General features: G+C 40.2%; 1 protein-coding gene across 4 annotated transcripts in view; it reads left to right on the top strand.

The window, feature by feature from the left end:
• The window catches only part of mib2 (MIB E3 ubiquitin protein ligase 2), a 252,110-nt gene that overhangs the window by 112,631 nt on the left and 125,915 nt on the right, over positions 1-13,564 (top strand). For all 4 annotated transcript variants that reach the window (XM_048240469.1, XM_048240470.1, XM_048240468.1 and 1 more), the window contains one exon: positions 7,909-8,057. In XM_048240469.1, the coding sequence (XP_048096426.1) occupies positions 7,909-8,057 (149 nt within the window). The remainder of the gene's footprint in view (positions 1-7,908; positions 8,058-13,564) is intronic.

Here is a 13,564-nt window from a genome sequence, read left to right as displayed (position 1 = left end):
CGCAGCCTACAGTAAATAACAGACCCGCCAGAATGTGCGTTATGATGCTTTTTTACGAGCAAGATGTTTTTGGCACCCTACGCACACTGCATGTTCTTAAATAACAATGATCATCAGTAATATTCGACTATTCATTTGGGTAAATGGGCAAGCGTGATCACCTTGATTGGCTGATTGGCTGATGATTGTAACGCGGGCATGATTCCAAACACCTCCCTTACGATGATGAGTGACAGGTGACAGGTCTCAGAATGTGTGCGCTACACAAGGACGGAAGATGATGAATAACTGGGGCCGTAGGCTATTCACAAAGGCTTTTATCTTACTATTAGGAGTAGGCTACTCCTAAATCGCACTTAAAGATTTTAGCTTGGAGTTTTCTCTTAAAAGTTATTCACAAAGCCTTTCAGACAACTCCTAAACTAGGAGTGAGTCTTACGGGCTATGGATGACGCCATTACTCATGCACGAGCTTGACTGAAGTGACCACCTTGATTGGCTGACGATTGTAACGCGGGAATTCCAAACACCTCTCTTCCGATTATGAGTGACAGGTGACAGGTCAGAGAATGTGTGCACTACACAAGTAGTGCGAAGGATGGAAGATGATTAATAACTGAATAAAAAGGCCTAGCCTAAATGAATAAAGAGTAAGGCAAAACAAATAGCCTAGTAGCCTAATGAAACATAGGCCTATGGATTGATGTAGTAGCCTACCTTTGCAACATTATTAAATTAATCTGTCACCATATCCCTAGGCTACGTTTGCAAAGAGGAGAACATTTTAATTTGATTCACAATGAAACGTTACATTTCATTTACATGTTAACAGTGAGTAGTTTTGGTTGTTGTTGGTGGCGTTATTGCATCCCTTTTATGAATGCAAAATTGTTCCCTCATGAATTGGAAGCTCCTGTTACATAGGCTACGATTTCAAAACATCGCAACGTAAAATGCCACAAAAAAGCTGTTTATGAATAGGTCTTAGTGAGTTAGGGGAGTCCTCTCGACTTAAGCTGTCCCAGACTTAGGTGCTACTTTTAGGTCTAAAATGCTTCGTGAATTACTTTTTGTGAAAAAATTAGGAGTCCTAAAGTTAGGAGTGAAACGACCATTATTTTTAGGAGTTGCTCCTAAATTTGCCAGTTAGGAGCTACTTTTAGCCTTAAAATTCTTTGTGAATACGGCCCTGAATAAAAAGGCCTAGCCTAAATGAATCAAGGCAAAACAGCCTAGTAGCCCAATGAAACATACGGATTGATGTAGTATCTTTGTAACATTATTAAATTATTCTGTTACTATGCCTACGTTTGCAAAAGAGAACATTTTAATTTGATTCACAATAATGTTACATTTAATTTACATGTTGACAATGATTAGCCTAGTTTTGGTTGTTGTTGGCGGCGTTATTGCATGTTAGTTATGCCTACAATGCAAAATTGCTTCCTCAGGATTGGAAGCTCCTGTAGCTGCATAGTAGCTGTTAGTTAATAGGCCTATCGTGAAGATTTTTCCTGCCATCTAAGGCATGAGCGCATCTGTGAGGCCAAGCCTTACCAAGTAGCTTGTTTGTTTACAACTAACATTCCATTTAATTAAACTGCTTTATAGGCTATGCCGAAATAGTTTTCAACATTTTGAATATTAGTGTCGGGTGAATTGAAATGTTCTCAAAGTAGCCTTATGGCTGAAAGCTGCTTGGGATCCCCCCCGTCAAGCAATATAACCATACAAACGCGCTTCCTGCACTCATTGTTTCAAAAGGAGTAATTTTGGCTTTGTCAGAACTGAAGAGCTGTGGACGGCACGGCAAGGTATGCCCAATGAAAATAAATTAACGCAACGCAACACAACACAGACCCCGCTTCTCTCGCGTCAATCACTGACAGTAACCTAGAATAAATGTATGGGGAAAAACACTTCCCCATGACAGACATCGTAAAACACTGAAAGTTAATATTTTGTCACTAGCAACATACATCTGTCCTTTGTTAAATGTATTATGTTCCAAGTAGCCTATGCGTAATTCTGCTTCATAAAGTTGAACAAATACAATTGCTTATTTCACAGAAAAATATAAATAGCCAGTTAGGGTCTACAGTGCAGAGTTGGTAAGTTATGGTACGCCAACTTGCGGTGAACATACAAACAGGGGAAATTCTTTGTCTTGTAGCTGAGTAGCCTCAGGTGCGCACGTAGACATAAGGCCGAACATGCAATCGTGCTCTCACGACAATCACGCTGTTAAACTTAAATAGGTTAACATCACTCTAAGTTCGCCTTCAAGCAAGGAAAACGATGATTTTAAGACATTTGTTTCGTTGGAAGGGCAAGGGGTAGCAACAGGGCTACCCCTTAATAATTTCAATAAGATTGAAAATAAGACTGAAAACACTGATTTCAAGTCATCCTGTCAATTCAAAATATGCTGGTTGTCACTCACAACCAGTACTTCTGAAGCATCAAAGTACTTGAAACAAGAATAATTTAAGAGGCTAAATTAGACCACAACCTGCATAATTAGGTCATTTTTGCTAAAATTGTTGCATAGTGCTTCTTTAATAATCTTATATTAAGATCAAAAAATCTTTAAAAAAAAAAGATTCTTAAAGAATCTTAAAAATAATCTTAATCTTTGGTATTGTTTTTAGTATGAAAAGACTTACCTAGTGCTCTCTCGAAAGATCATTTTGACTTAATTTAAGAAGACTTTGACTTATTTTAAGGAGTCTTTTCAAGACAAATGTACTCAACGCACTAGCAGACAAATTTGCTTGTTTTTAGGACAAATTTACTTAACGCACTGGCAGACAAATTTGCTTGTATATATATCTTGATATAAGATTAATAACACTTGGTTAGATTTTGTTAGGTAAGCAGTTTTTGCAGTGCATAAACACGGTTACCGAGCAGATTGATAACAGCACTGTAATTGTCTGTCAATGGGATAATTCGACTGTCATCCCATTGTGTTCTGACTATACTGACAGGAGCTGAGTTAGTTAGCCACAACACTAACATTCCCTAATGCGATGGTTTGCTGATGGAAAATATACAGGGCACCTGTCTACGATGCACCCTAAACACCAGACTAGGACATTTCTGCTTGCTAAATAGGGTTTTCTGCTGTTGACCCGTTCACAGTCCTTTGGGGCACTGTCAGCTGCTTTGTAAAATATTGCATTAAGACCACAAAAAGTCTACACGAAATAAATGTGAGCATTTGACCTAATGTTCATTCCCAAACACTCACTAGACTACGTGCACTGCCAAGTTTGACGTTGTTTGGATTAGTAGGCCTAATGCATATATTGTTAAATATATCAGTAAAAGTATTACACATCCGCTCTACTACCCCTCTTACACAACACACACTGCAAAAAATGAAATCTAACCAAGTGTTAATAATCTTATATTAAACATAGATCTCAATACAAATTTCAATACAAATTTCTAAAAAAAGTTTTTGCCTGAAATTGCTCTGTGCCTATTTACAAGGGCATTGTCAAAATAACTGTGTGATGTACTCACACAGAGTTACAGAGGCTAGAATATAGTTTTTTTCTTTCTGCCGGATTACAAGCATTGAAAGCATTACAAGCATCTGAACTGACCACTGACCACAGCCCTCTGGGTCACTTGATATCCCTTAGAAACACAACCAGGTCTTGTGAGGCTGTGTGCAAAAGTAGATCAATATAGAATGAAAATATGAGTGCTTTAGACCATTATTTGCCAAGGTATGCTCATGTGTTTTGTAAAATGTCTATATAAACTCCCCATAGGACTTTTTGTTATCCAAAATGCATACTGACACTCAAATGCTTACTGCACATGAACCCCTTTGTGTAGAAGCATAATCCTGGTCTCAAATGAAAGGTAACACTTTGAGGTTTCTTGTGGACTATTTAGATTGTATGTCAGGTGTTCTGATATATACTGACTACACAAAATATGGAATAATTACAAAAAAGTCTCTATTTTTGCATTTACTTTGTTGGTTCAATGAGTGTGTATAAGATAAACTATACATCTGTACAACTAGTATTGGATAATACAACATGAAGATTCAATTTCTATGGATTCTTGTGAATATTTCAGTACCCAATATGTTGCATCTACTTATGGTGCTGCAGCTACACTGCAGCCAGAAGTCAGGGTAGCACCAAAAGCGGTGGAGGGGGAGCTGGGCATTTTGGATCAAATTTAACCTGAAAATGTAAAGCACTATACAGATTGTACATAAAAAAAGTTGTCATTTTTGGATTCCCAAGAGCCAAAGCTTTGAAATGGTGTATAAAATTACTATGCTACATAGCAATATGGTGCATACAATTGATTTAGAATGTTGGGGGGAGGTGGGGGAGGAGGGTAACCGCCCCACCGGCGGGATATGAAAACTAACTGGTTCAAACAATCTATTTAGGGCCCGAGCACCGAAGGGCGCAAGGCCCTATTGTTTTTGTAAGGATTATTATTATTAGGGCCCGAGCACCGAACGGCGCAAAGCCCTATTGTTTTTGTAAGAATTATTATTATTATTACAGTGCATGAAAATGCACTGTTCTGTTATCCGAAGTCTTCTTCTTCTTCTTCTTCTTCTTCTTCTTCTTCTTCTTCTTATTCTTACCACCAAATTTCTGCGTCTAATTCAGCTTTAACCGTTTAACATAGAAACTTCGTTCAAACTTTGTAACGTAGGTCTTGAAAAGGACACTTGGGGAATGTACTGACCCCTGCTAAAATGGCACGTAACTTGGGTGTCACAATTGATTACCAAGTAAATTTCTCAGATCATGTAGCGTCAGTCACAAAGCCTTGTCAGTTTATCTTATACAATATTTGGAATATCTGGAGCTGGTTGCATAAAACTGTTTTAGACTAGTCTTTTTACTTGTCATTTGTTTATTTGGTACTCCAGAATCAAATAGCCTATCCCTCAACACCATTAACCAATTGTCAAGACGAAACAAATTCATTTTGGTACTATTTCACAATCCAGAAAAATAGCATGTAGTAGCCTATGTGAAACTATAGCTGTATACAGAATGTTATGAATGAAATTACTTTAGCCTACTAATTGCATTAGTTGTGCGATATTCCCCGCTCCCCTACTCCAGCAGACGTGGTCCAGAGGTGAATCCCCTAGCCGCCCCTCCTCCTTTCTCTTCTGTGTTCTGTGTGACCTTCTCAGCAGCAAGCACAGGCGCCTGCAAAGTAGGCTATATAGAGCTGTGCCCACTCTCCACACGGTGACATATGATTGACTTGACGTGCAAATGAGTGATTAAAAAACTGATTAGTGCAAATGAGCACTAAAAAATACTCCAATTTCCGGCTGCCCATACTGCCCATACGAAAAACCGCCTTTGCCAAAAGATATCGTGGAGCTGTAGACTTTCACTGTCCTGCGCCAGTGATTGTTGAATAGAAGGTCACCTAGCTTCTATAATAACTTGTACATTACTGAACCTGGGCGGACTGATTGACCGGTGGCGATGTTACATTTATTCATGTATTCATTTAGCAGACACTTTTTATCCAAAGCGACTTATCTGTCAATTATGCTACCATTGCTCCACCACACCATGTTGTCGAACGCCTGCACTTCCAAGTTAATGACTGACCTTATCTGAAGAATAATAGAATTAGAATATACCACACAACTTTTTGTGCAGGCCATGGTTCTTTACATACTGGCCTATTGTAATGCATTGTTAGCTGGCATTCCAAAATGTGTAATGAGAACATTACAGATGATTGAGAATGCCGTGGCATTCTTTCTTAGTTACTCTTCATTGGCTTCCTATAGCAACCAGAATTAAATTCATATCCCTCACTCTGGCCTATAGGACACTTACTGGATCTGCACTTTGCCATCTGAATTCCATGATCCAGCTGTACCTCCCCTCTCGCCCACTGCGGTCTGACGGATGTCTGTTGTCGGCCTTCCATCAATACTAAGGGGTCACAGTCAAGACTCTTTTGGCAACACTTTACTTGAAGGTATCTACATAAGAGTGACATGACACTGTCATGAACACATGTCACTGTCATGACACATGAACCCTAACCCTAATTTGTCATGACAAAAACCGAATGACACTTAATGACAGAAGCGTTTATGTCATAAACATTAATGGTTTATAATGTTTATGACACATTCATGACAGTGTCATGTTACTCTTATGTAGATACCTTCAAGTAAAGTGTAGCCCTATTTTCTTCCATGATTCCTCTTTGTTAGAATGATTTACCTAATGTTCTTCGTTGTAGTGATAGTTTTGGGATCTTTGGGATCAAAAAGCATCAAAATAATCTGTTTACCTTGCTAATTAATTTTCCGTTACTTGAGTCGTGGTTTGTATAAGTTTATGGTTATTGTTGTTATTCTGTTAATTGTAATTAGTCTATTATAACTAGGGCTGTCAAACGATAAAAAAAAACTAATTCATCTCATATTTAATTCATCTCATATTTTTTATTTAATCGTGAAATAATGGTGATTAAACAAAAATGTTACCCCCTAAAGACTAAAGCTTCTTAAAGGGCATTTTAAATACACAATAAATCACCAAATTAATGAAATACCACAAAGGGTGTGTATTTGTGACACAACTGTTAAATAGCATCATAAACTACACACAGAACTATGAACTTTCAAAGAGAAAACCTGGGCCAGTAAAGAACCATTTGTGTATGGTATCAACAACAAAAAGTATTAGATGGATAAAGAAGGAGAGATGGAGAGAGAAGGACAGAGAGTGTGTGTTTGGTGGTAGTGGTGGTGCTGTGTGTGTGTGGGGGGGGGTCTGAGTGAGAGAGAGGGAGAGAGATTCTCCCCTGTTTGCATTTAAGTGGGTCAATCTAAACCAGGAATGGTGCAGAACAGCACTTGTTTTCACCTATGGTTTACAGCTAACCTGACTCTCGCTAGATGAATTTCGTTCCACCTAGCTCCACTCATACATCTGGGATCGCTCCATTGGAGAGGTGTTTCAGAAGGCTGGGCCTTATCAAAAATCATTGCATATGATTGGATAAGCCACTTGTCCGTCATTGACGTGCTACTTCAACCACTCACATCAAACCAAACCGTGGCGCTGATGACGCTTGCTTCCTCGATGCGAGCCGTTGTTTGAATCAAAACAGTCTCACAGTCGCTTCTCCGCTACGTCACATCTATGAAACTCCCGCCCTGCATCCTGATTGGCTCTACCATAGAATCTGGTGCCGAAATCACTCCTAACGGAAGCGATCCCAGATGGATGTGACTGGAGCTAGGCGAAATTCATCTGGCGAGAGTCAGGTTAGTTTACAGCAGCACTGTCCATCTAATTCAAATGTGTGATCCAATTAGCAATAAGGAAGTGATGTCATTCCCAAATCGTCTTTTACATGCTTACATCCTTAAAAGTTTGGGCATTTAACGAGAGAGAGAGACAGAGAGGCTGGCGGCTGCAGGTTTTACAGCTTCCACAACGTCAGCCCCTCACAAAGGAAGTAGGTAAACAAAATGTGTTCATTGCGTAATTTTTTTTTTAAAGCGTTATGTATTTTAAAATGAATCGTGGTGATTAGCACATTAATTTTGACAGCCCTACTTATAATAATTGGTATTTTTGAAATTTAGGCCATATGACTTTACTAAACTGTTCATTTTAATGTAATGTTTATTGATGTCATTGTAAGTCACTTTGGACAAAAGTGTCTGCTAAGAACCATAAACATAAATATGGGTTAACGTGATTTGAAAATGATCACATTCTGTTTTTATTAACATTTAGAACAGCCGAAATGGTTCATGCATGTTTCTGTACTATATTGTCAGTTTATGTGCATTGCTTACTTTTCTTACATTTCGAATGATGGAAAACATCTCTGATGTTGGAATAATTGTGTCTGAAGGTTGATATACAGAACCAGGGAAAGACAGCACTGCAGGTGGCTGCCCATCAGGGACACATAGAGGTGGTGAAGGTCCTGCTGCAGGCCAACAGTGACATTGAGCTGAAAGATGATGATGGAGATGCTGCTCTACATTACACAGCCTTTGGGTAAATATATCATCAATGGTTATCCTCTGCAGGGGTTATTAATGTTCACTGCTGCAAATGAAAGTGATAAATGTTAGCAAAAGGAATATGATAGCATATTTTGTTATTTTGAGTTATCCCAAATCATTGATTCAAGCTGTTTGCAGCCTGCGATCCAGAAGCCAACATCTTTCATGGAGGGGGTCTATCAGTGCCCTTGACATGGGTAACATACATATCTGTGAGGGCAATAGGTTGTATGTTTACAAACTTCCCGGGGGAGACACTCCGAAACCCTGGTAATGTGATTAGCACCACCACTCACAAAATACTATCAACGTCCCTGCTACCAGTCCGTCAGAAATATGACCGTGTAATGAAAAAGGTTGGGAAGCTCACAGAACGATACTAAAGATCACCTTGTTGAAGTCATACTAGGCTAGGCTAAATCAGAGCCTACATTTTTTATCAAGCTGGGGCCAGAGATGATGGCCTTTGGCGAACAGTTTAGGTCTACTCAAAATGAGTAAAACCAAATTTGACGAAAGAAAGACATGCAGTTTTCTTGTTTAATTAATTTGATAGTCTTATTATCGGCTAGGCTATAAGTATAAGTATATATACTCTTTTGATCCCGTGAGTGAAATTTGGTCTCTGCCTTTATCCCAATCCGTGAATTAGTGAAACACACTCAGTACACAGTGAATACACAGTGTGCAGACCTCTCAAGTCTCACGCATTGAGCGTGAGACACACGCATTTCAATGGCTTCACACGCTCACACGCCACACATGCCATTTCTCACTCCGAGAAATTATTAACTTGCCCGCACAGAAATTTCTAAGAGCTATATTTTACAAACGTGTCACACAAATGTTTACAAACGTTGCTGTCTGTGCGCTCATTCAGCTCAGAGAGCTGCTGTTCAGTTACTAACCTATCGGCCAATCAGAAAATAGGATTTCTCAACCAATCAGGAAATAGTTTTGTTTTGATGTGGGTCCGCAACGTGGAGACTGCTGGTCCGCGGAGTCGTGGAGTGAAATTAGCCCCGGTGCTTCGTCTGATAATTTGCTGCGCAGATCAAGATACCGCGGACCGACAAAAAAAGAAAATAAACATTTCTGCTATCGATGTCATTAAACATGGAGCCATACAATAAAGTGGTGGTATGAGCGTTCATTCAATGCAGGCGTCTGCGCCAGAGAAACTGAAACTAATCGATAACGTTGGTATCAAAGCTCCGCTTCAACCTGTTGAATGCTATTTAATTGTTTAACGACACTTAATAGAACAACGTTGATCTTTGGAACTTCCATAGAAACAGAGCAGAGACTGTATAATACACTGTATAGCACTGAGTATTGTATAGTCAAATTTGAATATAACGTGGCTAAAAGCTATTGTAGCCTTCTTTCTATCTGTTAAAGATCCCAAAAAGCTGGTATTGTGTTTCCTGAATCCTTACATTCAGGCATTCAAATTAAACTTCATTAAAAAACATGTATTTATTTTCTCCATTTCCTACCAATGTATGATGCTTGCATGAGGGAAACATCCCAAAACAATAGCACCCATATAATTGTTGCTGTTTTGAGAAGTATTTCTTTTCTTATGCGAGCATCATGCAACCATGCAAAAGCAACGAAACTAATTATATCTTAGTCATAGGCATAATAATGATTGTGATAATGATAATGACAATTTGATTTGGAGGGAGTGGGGTTGGGTACGTGTAGATGAGCCCTATGACCCCAAAGTCTGCCATGACTCAGGTCAAAGAAGTTTGAGAAAGGCTGGTCTACATAACCTGCATCAGATTGAGGTTTCCAGTGATGCGCCTGAAGGCACGGGTTGAGGACCCAGTCAGTTACGTCACAATATGCACATTTGTTTAAATTCATACCTACGTAATCACCATGACTAAAATTTTACTTTTTTTTTTACTTTGAATCTTGAAAAAAAAAATATTGACCCACCTATCGACCCATTTTTTTTTTTTTTTTGGCTATTACTGCAAACAAGAATATTTTTAAGGATGGCCTCATGACTGTGAAAATGGCTGACATTGAACCACAGTGCTTTAAATGGGAGCCCCCAGTATCAGTCATCAAGGCATCAAAATCTGCAGAAACACTTACAACACACAACATCACTCATAAACACACACACACACGGACAGAACCACCACTGTTCAAGAGACCATTTTGGGGCTAAATGTGCTTTTTCTCATTTGGTTGTTTTCTGTTTGTTTAGAGCAGAATGAGCCACTGCTGTTCAAAGGGCCCATTTGTGTGAAATTATTATTAGAATTTATGTTATTATTATTTATTATTATTTACTATAGGGTTCTAGAATAAATAAAACAGTGTGTTTGAAATAATGGAATTTGTGCTCTCTCATGAAGCTGGGTCGATGGGAAATGAGGAGGGTGGGTCTGTTAATCGGGGGGAGGTGGCGTGGCGCCACGAGTAGTTCAAGCAGACGTAGGACTTTCATGTACTTCGATCAGGGGGGAGGGGGCGTGGCACTGTGCCAATGCCTCACTCCTTGCAAACTTCAAAACTTGAGAGCCCTGTATACAGTGAGGTGAAGCACATACTAATCCCGGCGCAGTGAGCTGCCTGCAACAACGGCGGGGCTCGGGGAGCAGTGAGGGGTTAAGGCTTCTAAATACTCGACGCACCCGACTGGTACCGCGACAACGTGACGTGAAAATTACGTAGATCTTGCTGGCGCGCCAGGATTTAACCCAGGTAGCGCGAGGTAGACCACCAAAGCGGAAACAGGAAGATGGACTAGTTCGAGGGCAAGCGAGTGTTGCAGTGTTTTGTTACAGTGAATTTTTAATAGTTTGCTGGATAAGTTAACAAAGTTACCAGCGAGAGTTGCAACACATGGAATTAAAGGGACACCAGGCAACGTTTTCGTGTTAATTAATCATCTTTGTAAGTCGGTCTATGGTTAAATGACTCATTACAGGGCGAATGAAGACTCTCTCGCTCGCAATGAAGACTCTCTCGCTCGCCCCTACTGCCTGTAGGGAGAATATCCCGCTTGCAAGTTCAGTGTATCGTCCCCGCTGACCGAAGCAGGATCAGTTTACAGCACAGAGGCAGGCTAACGAAACGCTAGCGATTGTTGCAAGCATGTGTATAATGGCAGAGCCGGCGAAGAAGCAGTGAAAACCCTTGACAGTCAGTAGATGCAAAGAAAAGGAAAAGAGCTTCAGACCGAGCGAGGGGGAGTTTCGTAGAGAAAAAGCATCAGGCTTGTCTGGTGTCCCTTTAAGAGAAAAGAATAGAAACAATTTATTTTCAAACAAAGGATATCTATTAAGGCCTGAACAAAATCTCTTTCCACTTCAGGAAATAACACAAACTCAGCCAGCTGCTAACTAGCTAGCCAGCTAACTAAACTGTTTAAATTATTAAAATTTCCCTCGGGATGACTACTATCTATCTATATCCATCTATCTATCTATCTATCTATCTATCTATCTATCTATCTATCTACCTGTGCACACACCTTGGAAACTATGATAATGATGATGGTAGTTGTGAATAGTAGCAACCAAAGTCTGAATTACTGTACCATCACAGATGCTAGCTACTAGTGTTTCTTACTGCAGCTTCTTTTGCTGTGTAGTTAGCGTTAATATTTTCACAACAGCGACACCTCTGGTCGGGGTTCGAACCGGCAACCCTCCGGTTACAAGTCCGAAGCGCGAAACACAATAATAGTCAGTCAGTCATTATCAATCACTTTCACTTTTCTTCATTGCTGTGGCCGTTTATGATCCAATCAGCAACATATCAGAAATATAGAAAATAACATGTAACAGTTATTAGAGAAGAGTCAGTCATTCCCCTTTGTTGCTGTGGCCGTTTATGATCCAATCAGCAACATATCAGAAATACTATTATACTACTATGGATATATAAAGGCTTTGCTGACAAATGCCTAGGCCCCGTTGATGCAGACTCCAAGCAACCAGCCTTAGCTTGTTCTTAGCATATGTCGCAATTATTTGACTTTATACACAGACATTCAAGACTGGCAGCCTTAACCATTTACCCCCCACAAGCACGCCATATGGCAACTGTGGCAAGGAAAAACTCCCATATTCCAGGAAGAAACCTTGAGCAGAACCTGACTTACTGTAATAGGGGGAGCCCATCTGCTTCTGGCCAATGGCAGCAGATGTAGAATAATCTGAAAAAGTAGTCTACAGGATAAGATGAGTTAACTAAAGACTTTCCTATACAGGTATGTTTTCAGATCTTTCTTAAAAATAGTTACTGAACTCGCCTGCTTGATGTACAGAGGCAGGGTGTTCCATAGTTTTGGGGCATAATGGATAAAAGCAGCTTCTCCACTTTGCTTGTGGAGCACTTTGGGTACAATTAAAATATTAGAATTGGATGATCTAAGTTTCCTTTGTGGTTGATAAGATATTAAAAGCTCAGAGATATATGAAGGTGCTATGCCATTCAGAGCTTTGTAAGTAATGAACATAACCTTAAAATCAATTCTATAGGAAACGGGGAGCCAGTGCAGTTCAGCCAACACAGGGGTGATGTGTTCTCTCTTCTTGGTCTTAGTTAAAAGTCTAGCCGCAGAGTTCTGTATGAGTGCCAATTTCTTTAGATGTTTTTTGGGAAGACCAGTGAAAAGTGCATTGCAGTAGTCTAACCTGCTAGTGATAAAGGCATGAATTAGTTTTTCTGCATCTTGTTGAGTTAAAAAGGGCCGCACTTTGGCAATGTTTCTCAGGTGGAAATAGGCTGTCTGAGTAACTTTACTGATATAGGGCTTAAAACTTAACTCTGCATCTAAGATGACACCGAGGCTTGTTACTTTTGGTTTGACCTGGTGCACCAAGTTCCCCAGATTACTAAGAACAATGGGTCATAGGCAGGTGATGGGTCGCTAGGCTGTACGGGCCAGGAATCCAGATAGGGGGACAGTAATAGGGCAGTCGAGGATGGGACTTCAGGTGAGATGGGTGAGAGGAGGGCCAAGCACACGGATGGTTGATGACTGGTGATGATATACCTCACAAGTGAGGTACAGTAAGGGGGAAGAAAGAGAGATGTAGAGTGGGTTAGTATTAGAAAATCAAAATGGTTAATGTCAATAAGTAATCAGTGGTACTATTGTTACAGTATACCATAGTGAGAATAGGCAAGAGAGGGAGAGTTGAGAGAGGGAGAGAGAGAGAGAAGGGGAGAGAGGAGAGGGGGGGTGGTACGGCGTGGCACATGAAAAGTCCATGACAGCACTATGCTATAGCAGCATAACTAAGGCATGGTGAGGGGTAGTCGACACCAGCGCAGGTATGGTCAGTGACCACCATCGCACACGTGACTGGGGTGCCAGTCACACGAGGATTCAGCAGGTTGGTCCATTCCAAAAATCCCTGAGGTGGGTGAAGTTCCACACCGCACCATACCTAACTGTGGGAGGTAGTAAAGAGGTATGTTTTAAGTCTAGACTTAAAAATAGGGAGGGTGTCTGCTAGTCGA

The sequence above is a fragment of the Alosa alosa genome, chromosome 4 (assembly GCF_017589495.1).
Source record: "Alosa alosa isolate M-15738 ecotype Scorff River chromosome 4, AALO_Geno_1.1, whole genome shotgun sequence".
Lineage (NCBI taxonomy): Eukaryota > Metazoa > Chordata > Actinopteri > Clupeiformes > Clupeidae > Alosa > Alosa alosa.
The sequence above is the reverse complement of the archived record's forward strand: the minus strand, read 5'-3'. Positions and strand labels throughout refer to the sequence as shown.